Source organism: Gekko japonicus, unplaced genomic scaffold (assembly GCF_001447785.1).
Source record: "Gekko japonicus isolate JY-2015 unplaced genomic scaffold, Gekko_japonicus_V1.1 scaffold329, whole genome shotgun sequence".
Classification (NCBI taxonomy): domain Eukaryota; kingdom Metazoa; phylum Chordata; class Lepidosauria; order Squamata; family Gekkonidae; genus Gekko; species Gekko japonicus.
Window position 1 is genome coordinate 1,239,474 of NW_015159719.1, and position 9,114 is coordinate 1,248,587.

General features: G+C 42.2%; 1 protein-coding gene across 1 annotated transcript in view; it reads right to left on the reverse strand.

The window, feature by feature from the left end:
* TLL1 (tolloid like 1) overlaps window positions 1-9,114 on the reverse strand; it is a 92,939-nt gene that overhangs the window by 37,214 nt on the left and 46,611 nt on the right. The window contains exon 9 of the mRNA XM_015419947.1: window positions 7,787-7,902. Coding sequence (XP_015275433.1) covers window positions 7,787-7,902 — 116 coding nt within the window. The remainder of the gene's footprint in view (window positions 1-7,786; window positions 7,903-9,114) is intronic.

The following is a 9,114-nucleotide window of genomic DNA, read 5'->3' on the forward strand; positions in this document are numbered from 1 at the left end:
GGGGGGGGTGTGCGCTTCGCTCCTTTTTCCCCGTTTCCGACCGGCAACTCACAGTTTTGGCCGATTTTCTTCCTTTTAAACGCTTGTCCGCTTGATCACCCGGTGACGACTGGCGGCTCTGCTAGTCAGGGCACTGCCGCGGCTAGGGCCATTGGGGCATGGGGCGAGCCTCAATTTCCGACCATCCAATCTGGAAAGAGGCACATCCCCTGTGCGCCCCAGATCGGAACCTCTGCCTGAGGTTCCTTAGGGTCTCCGCTTGTGCGGATCCCCCCCCTTTGGCCGCGCGTGGGCGAATCGACTTCAGGAGCTCCCCGAAGATGCGACCGCCATTCACAGAGTCCAAACCGGAAGCCGGCTGTTGGGATAGATTAAAAGACCTGGTGGCAACCTACCAAGACTAGGGTGAGTATCTGGTACTTTGTAACTCTGTTTTGTGACACACTCCCCTTGTACCAAAAGTCCTTTCCCAAGGTTGGGACTGGGACTTTTGACACTTACATTGGTCTGTAATGCAAAACTTACACTAGCTACAAAATGTGTTCCATTTTCTTTTCCAAGTTCTGTCCCACAGCTTCAAAGTCACACATAGCATCACAGCCTCAAAGATACATTAAAGCATATGTGTGAAAATCAGGCTTTGGTGAATTAAATGAGACTTACTTCCAAGTCCTATCCCAGGGACTACCATTGTAGCCTTGGAGCTGCCATTCCAGATATTGGAGTCTGAGAGTACAGTCCTAAACTGATTTACTCAGAAGTGTCCCATTTTATTCAATGAGGCTTAATCCTAGGAAAAAAGAATGCAGCTTATTCTACTTTCAGGCACTGTGCTTGACCCATTCCTTTGCTTTTTGTGACCCATTCATTGTTTTATTTGCACCTTTGCAATGGAGACAGCAGATCAGTTGTCTTCAGCTGCAGGTGGTGCTGGCCAGCAGCAAATCAGCTTACCATACTGGCTATCTTCAATTATCATAAATTCACCTGGTTAATTTATTTGTGGCAACATTTGTAGCATCCGTAATAGGATCATCCAAGATTTTAATAGGGATGTTAACTTTAAAAAAAAATCCAAGATCCTAAAATTGCTTCAAGGGTCTACAAATGAACTAAGTTCCTCAGCTCATGTTACATTCAAAAGATCATCAGCTCATGTTGCACGCTCAAAAGATCAAAGCACCTTAATGAAAAAATATTATTGAAGACAGTCAGATATATTTAAAAAACACCTGTAGCAATCAGTAAATGTTATATCCATTCTTATTTTTTAAGATATCCAAATCCATAACACTTTTATCGAGCCTGTGTACTTTCTCCTGCGATTCCTTCCCATCACTATCTATAAATGAATCTGGAAAAGCCAGACCAATCTTAGTAAATCAACCTTCATTGGATCTCTTATTTTTAGTGACATTTGTTCACCAATAAGTGATGATCAAATTCTTTCAATGCTGCTTGCATTCATGTAATGAAAAGCAGTTAACACTTCACCTGAAGATTTAGGGCTGACCTTCAAGTGACAACAAAGCTCAGATGGCATCTGTGTCTGCTACTAGGACTTTTTATCAGATGTGCACTCTAAATCTCCACTGGGAACTAAATCCCAGAACCTTGGGGATTGGGACTGCAGTGTGTGATGAGAGGGGGCTTAAATCCTCTCCCCCACACTGTTTTCCGAACCTATTTGCCCTGTTGGGAAACCCTAGGTATATACAAATAGCACCCAACAACACAAACTGCACCTCCAGGGATACTTCATGGTTCAGAAACATGGTGGAGGGGAAGGGAAAGGAGTTTGTAAGCCGCTCTGAGACTCCAAGTGAAGGGCGGGGTATAAATCCAATCTCCTCCTCCTCCTCCTCCTCCTCCTCCTCTTCTTCTTCTTCTTCTTCTTCTTCTTCTTCTTCTTCTTCGTGCAGAGAGGAAGGCTTAAACTCCTTCTCCCTGTGCACGAAGCTAGGCAGCTGGAAAATAGTCCAATCCTAAATGGAGTTACACCATTCTTAATCCCATTCATTTCAGTAGATCTAGAAGGGAGTAACTCTGTTCGAGACCTGAGTGCCGCAAGACAGAGTGAGCTCCCATCTCTAGTTCCAGCTCCTGCCAACCTAGCAGTTCGAAAGTAAGAAATTGCAAGTAGGTACCACTTCGGTGGGAAGGTAACAGTGTTCTGTGCGCCTCAGCGTCTAGTCATGCCAGCCACATGACCACGGAGACATCTTCAAACAGCGCTCGCTCTTTGGCTTGGAAACTGCACTGCAACCCTAGAGTCAGATTCGACTGGCTTTCGAGCAAGGGAAATCTTTACCAACTCTGTTAAGGATTGCACTGAAAGATTCCAGCAGTGAATCTGCAGCACCCAACTGATTGAAAGTCCTTGTTGCAGATGCAGATACGACATTATATTTGTGTAATGTGTAAAGTACATATTTTACTGAACATCCCTTTATCTATATATATAAAAGAAAGTCCCCTTACTGTAAAATCAACGCCCAGGCCAAACCCCTGGACCTAAAACACAAAATTCGGGGAAAGCACTCCTACCATGACGTAGATGCTCACTAAGAAGGGATTTTTAGAAATTCAACACCAAGGGAGTCAAAAGGGGTAAAATATGCTTCCCCCATTGCTTCCTATGCGGCTGCCAGGCTGCTGCCTCCTTCCACCCCCTACTCTCTGACTGGACAGCAGCAGAGCTCAGGGTTCTGAGGTAAAAAAAAAACAGTTACAGGAGACTGCAGATAGCTAATGACAGTTGAGGAAATCAGGAATGGCCAACCACCTATGAGGTGCAGCAATGCTGCTGGCCCAGCCTCCCCGATGCCTTCAAACACACTCCCCCACCTCCTACACCTGACAGGTAGCTGTCTATCAGGTGCAGCAGCGGGTGCATGGTGCTTAAAGCCATCAGACAGCCTGCCCCAGCAGTAACACGTTAGGAATCCTGCTGGCCCAGCCTCCAAACTAGCTTGCAATACCCCACCCCTCCCACACCGGGCAGGCAGCTGCCTGTTTGGTGTAGGAGAGAGGATGGGATGCTTACAGCCAGGGCTCTTTTTGTAGCAGGAACTCCTTTGCATATTAGGTGACACACCCCTAATGTAGCCAATCCTCCAAGAGCTTACAGAGCTCTTCTTACAGGGGCCACTGTAAGCCCTTGGAGGACTGGCTACATTGGGTGTGTCGCCTAATATGCAAAGGAGTTCCTGCTACAACAAAAGCCCTGCTTACAGCCATTGGGGAGGCTTGCTCAGCAGGATTGCCTTAGCACTGCTGTTGGCCCAGCCTCCCCAATGCCTTTAAACACTCTCCCCCTAACACCAGACAGGCAGGTGTCTGTCAGGTATAGGAGCAGGGCCAGGGTACTTTAATCCATCAGGGAGGCTGTCCGAGCACAAACACCTTAGCAATGCTGCTGGGCCAGCCTCTCCAATGGCTTTGGACACACTCCCACCCCCCCTCCTCCACCTGACAGGCGATTGTGTGTCAGGTGCAGGAGCAGGGGCAGAGCATTGAAAACCATCAGAGAGGCTGCCCAAGCAGTATCACCTTAGCTATCCTGCTGGCTCAGCCTCCACAATGCCTTCAGACACACTACCCCTCCTATAGCCTGGTGATCCTAGCACCTGAGGGCAGAACCACCAATGTGGTCTAAAGAGGTCCTTCAGTAGAGGAAAAAAACAGAACGTATGTCTCACTTCAGTTTTTACACTACAATCTTTTCCATTAGAATTCCTACAAGAAAATGTTACATTTCAAACCTCACATCATCAGAAGTATAACTGGATTTACGGAATTTAAATACTGTAGCAAAGCACAGGTATCAGGCTAGTTTGTAATAAGAAAACATAACAATGTAATAGGAATCCATTCCTCACTATTAACTCATAAACTGGGGTGACTTTTTTCCAGTTTTGAAGATACAGAGAGATCCGAATTACCTATACAAATAGAATTCTGCATTCAGACCCCTGCAGTAACACAAATGCTAATCAGTGCTAGTGGGCACTTGAATTTTTGAACCCCTGCTCATGAATATGTATTATAGAGATGACTGCTATGCATCCATGATATATGTTGTCTTTGATGGGAACCTGAATCTTTATGAACACTAATAGGTTGCAGTCCTGCTCACAGTTACGTTGCTTTAATTCTTTTTAAAAAAATATTTTATTTTGCTTTTAATTCCCATAATACAAGTTTATACAAAACATCACAACAAAGGAAGGAATAACATTTAAACTAATTTATCAAAGATAACCTACAATATGCCCAAATTGGATTGATTTCTAATATATCTATGCTCCTATATCTTTATAATCCGTTTGGGAATGTTCCCACAAACTTAATTCTACGTTCTACATCTTTTGTTTTTCTTAACCCCCTTACCCCCAAATTAATTTTTTCAATTGCTATTAATTATTACTTGTCAATTTATTTATTTATACTTCTAATGTATAATTTTATTATGTAACTATTATGCTGCTTTAATTCTAATGTATAAGATGGGATTTATGCACTCCAGTTGCCACAATTCCGTGGTGAGTTATGCCGGTATAAGCCAAATGACACTAATAGGCTCAAGAATACCTGACTCTTTGTGGGTATGTTGCTTCAGAGTTTTCACTAGAAATTGATACACTTAGAAAATATTGCTTTAAATACATTTAAAAGATGTAGAAATTCTGAGTCATGGCTATTTTTATTTTATTTAGGAAATATGTAATGATAAACATATTTAACCATAGGCAGGCTTTAGTTTTTGAGTGCAAATTGGTTGTTTCAAAACACCACCTCCAGTGTTCTTGCATTCAGTGTACTAATATTGCTTTTTCTTAAATGGAAGCATGGTTAAATATTAGTTTAAGTTAGCTGAACTGAAGAAAATATGTTACAAAAATTGCACTTGTTCTTTGACTCTAATTTCAAACTGTTGTGCCTTTTTGAGATTGTAGAAAAAAGATAGTTTCAAAAACACTATTTCTTTCCATTGGAAAGGGTGAGCTACTGTTTGTTTTATCAGATTAGTATCTTCCTTTCCTCCAAAGAAATCGGGGTGACATATACTGGTTTGAATAGTAAGCTTTGCTTCCATGTTTTGCCTCTCTTCATTGCAGTGATAGCATGTCGTACAGTGCTTTCCAGCTCACTGAAAGACACCAGTCTTGCATGACTCGATGCTTCTAGTTCCAGAGAAACTAGTCCAGCACTCTAATCATTCTATCATATCAGCTCTCAACATCAAGAGGGCCACCCTGATTTGGGGGGGGGGGCTTCTAAAGCAGGAACTATGCTTACCATGCACCCAGTGCTGGACTATGAACCTTGGTACCCCTATGCTATTTTTTTTTCCTCAAAACTGTGGTAAGCAACAGCTAAATATTACATTACTTGTGGTCTGGAATACACATATATTTATTTTAACTTCTATTCTGCAACTCAGCAGATAAAGAAGACAAGACAGATCAACAGTTCATGAGGACAGGATGACTGGAAGTCTCAAGAGTCAAGCAATCAATGAACATTTGTCAGCACAATTGAGAAATTATTGGTTACATAAGCAAATTCAGTAGTGGCAGTGCTGTCTCACGCAGAATAATAAATCTTCACTACTGGGACAGGAAAGCCCACAACACCATAACAGAAAGGGAAACTCTGGTGTAAAATTTGTTCAGGATTGCTTCAACACGAGTACACAGCTGTTGGTCACAGGGTGTGGTTGCAAGGTACAAGATATGGCATCTTTGCTCAAGCTAAGGAGTTTGGGTCTGCTCAGAGCATGGATTAGGACTCTTAAAAACACTGCCTTAAGAAGAAAGGTGGATGATAATAATTGGAAACATCTGAAGTACATTCTTAAAATAAAACTAACAGTAAGAACAGCTTTTTGTATAGCATAATATATGCTAAGAACTGAGTCTGATTATCCGTATTTCTTGGAATCATTACTTAAAAGGGATGGCTTACTTTATAAATATTGGCTTAAGAAACCACTAGACTATACTGTGCGCACAGTACAGCTGCAATCACACTGGAGGCTTGGCGCAATCTGGCCGAACCTCTATTTGCAGCAATTTAAATAGCTGCAGAAAGTTTTGATCAGACATCCCACCCTGAACCGGCTTCACCACACACTCGCCCTATGGTCAGTTGTTCAGATTGTTGTGGCACCTCTTTTTTTGTCTTTCACCCATGCATAAGAACATAAGAACATAAGAGATGCCAATGTTGGATCAGGCCAAAGGCCCATCCAGTCCAACACTCTGTATCACACAGTGGCAAGAAATACCAGTGCCATCAGGAGGTCCACCAGGGGGACCAGGACATTAGAAGCCCTCCCATTGTTGACCCCCCCCAAGCACCAAGATGACAGAGCATCACTTGCCCCAGAGTCCCTATCTATACCTTGTGGCTAATAGCCACTGATGGACCTCTGCTCCATATGCTTATTTAATTCCCTTTTGAAGCCGTTCATGCTTGTAGCTGCCACCACTTCCTGTGGCAGTGAATTCCAAGTGTTAACCACTCTTTGGGTGAAGAAGTACTTCCTTTTATCCGTTCTAACCCGACCGCTCAGCAATTTCATGGAGTGAAACATAAGAACATAAGAGATGCCAATGTGTATCCAAAGCTCCTGCTCCTTTTTGACAGCTCCACAATCCCTCTGCCAAGTACCCTCTCAGCCTCCTTCCCTTCGTCTTTCTTCCTTGGAATACATGGGGGAGTGCAGATTTACATAAGAGTAGTCCAATTGATTTCAGTACATTTACCCTTGTGTCAATCATAGGATGTTCTCAAACAGAAACTCTGACACAGAAACAGGAGAGAGGGGTTGGGGGTTGGGGAGAATTGTTGCTCAAAACAACTCCTCTGGGGACTCCTGATCCAGAATGACTACTTGGCCGTGGTAATTAACAACACCAGGGATGATTATGCACTTATGCACACATCACTACCTGATCCCAAAAGGGGGAAAAAAAGAAGCGGAAATGGAAGGGAAGGTTCAGACTTCCCAAATGGCTTGACTTCGCAGGGGGGGAGTTCAGACATCCAGAAACGCGGAATGGATGCACGGACATCTGTAACCACCAGACTTTCTCTGCTGGCTGTTTATTCCACATCCAACTCCTCATACGATGGGGTAAGTGTGACTAAGCTCATTTAATCCATAAAGGAACAGCAACTATAGCAAGCCAAACTGCTCATCTGACCACAGCCCAAAAGTAGTATCAATTTTAAGGGTAATGCTATATCAACCCACCTTTCCTCCAAGGAGTTTAGTGTGGTATAAATGCTTTCTCTCCATATCCCTATTCTAATCTCCCGACAGCCTTGTCAGATAGGTTAGGCTGAACACATACCATACCACACTGATTTTATTAACCTGTGTCCCTTTCTCTATGCAGCCATCAATTAAATTTTGCTTGGATAAAGTTTATCAATATAATGCAATATTTCAGTTCAATATCCTAGCTCTCTATCGTGCTAAAGCAGATGGCATTAGATATAAAACCGCAAAAGACTAGAATCCTCATTTCACATGATGCTTCAGGTACAAATGGAAGCAGCACTGCTAACAAGGACTAAAGCAAAATAGATGGCAGAACAGTTCAAAGGCCTTAACCCATTAATCCATCTTAAACCCCTTCAACAATTCACTGAAGTGAAACTTTTAAATTAAAAGAAATCCACAAAAATAAGATAAAGTTGCAGAATCAACAAAAGAATATTGTATTCATCTGAGGGTGCATGAATCGGACTCTTGAAAATTCTAGCAAAGTACCTTCTCTCCTGGAGTCACTGAAATTCTCCATATGCAGTGCGTGTATGAAGGATAGCCATTTGGAAATCCTGGAGAGGAAAAGTTGCCTGTGGACTCTTGCAATGTTTCACCACATGCTGAAAGAAATTTAATATTACAGATACTGAGAGCTGCCTTACGAGGTGCAATGCACATTTCTTCTACATTGAAATTAATTACCAGCAGAGGGAACAATAAACATAATCAAATGATTGCAGTTTATGAAAAGCCTGCTGTTAAATTTTCGATATACACAAAAAAGTGAGATTATTAACATATACTTTATCCTTACCTCAAATCAAAATTAGAGCAGCCCTTAAAATGTTACTACTCTCAATCAGACAAAAAGACAGCATGCATAAACTGATTTTCCCACAGAAATACTGTATAGAAAAATTACCAGAAAAGAACTAAAAAATGAAGTGGGAAGGGGTAACTACATCTAGGGAGAAAGGAAAGAAAACCACAACTAAAACCCAAAGAATAAGAGATCATCACAACAGCTTGTATAAATGTTAATCTTAAATTGCTAATATTACTTTGAACATAGTCGGCTATGCTAAGTTTTTTATCTTTTTATCCAATGTTTTAACCATTCAAGAGAACCCCCAGAGCATCCCACAATAAAACTAAAGTTTAAAGGCACACTTCAGAGTCCTTCAGCCTTCATTTTGTCTTATCTTTTCTAATCCTCAATTTATATGTATGCTTGGGGGCAGCTGCCCCCTTATCAGAAAGACCCCGAGTCCAATTCGCCCTGGATTTGCTGTCATCTTCTTCCTTCTCGACCTCGGCTGGCTCTCCCAGCTGCACTCTCAGGAACTCACGTGCTTTGGAAACAGAGTCAATCTTTTCTTTTTTATCTTGTAATTTGAAAATGACTCCTTCCGGAATTAATCATCTGTATACAATGCTGTTTGTTCGAAGAAAAAGGATTAAATCTTTATATTTCTTTCTCTTTTGCCTTATTTCGAATGGAATGTCTTTTAGAATCCTGATAGTGTTATCCCCGATTTTCAAGGGTGTTCCTGTAGTTGCTTTCAGGATAGAATCCCTCACGTGTCGCTTTGAGAATCTAGCCACTATTTCCCAAGGCAGATTATTCTTTTTGATGTACACAGAATAGGACCTATAGACCACATCCATTTCACTTGCAAGATACTCCGCTTTCAAATCTGTAACGGGGCTTCACTCAGGAGTTGCTTTAGATTCTCACCTTTTAATTCTGGTGTAGTGCCACAGCCCTGCCTTAATCAAAAGACCAGGCTGTGAACAACCTGACGGGTGTCACAAACTCCAGTACGAATCCC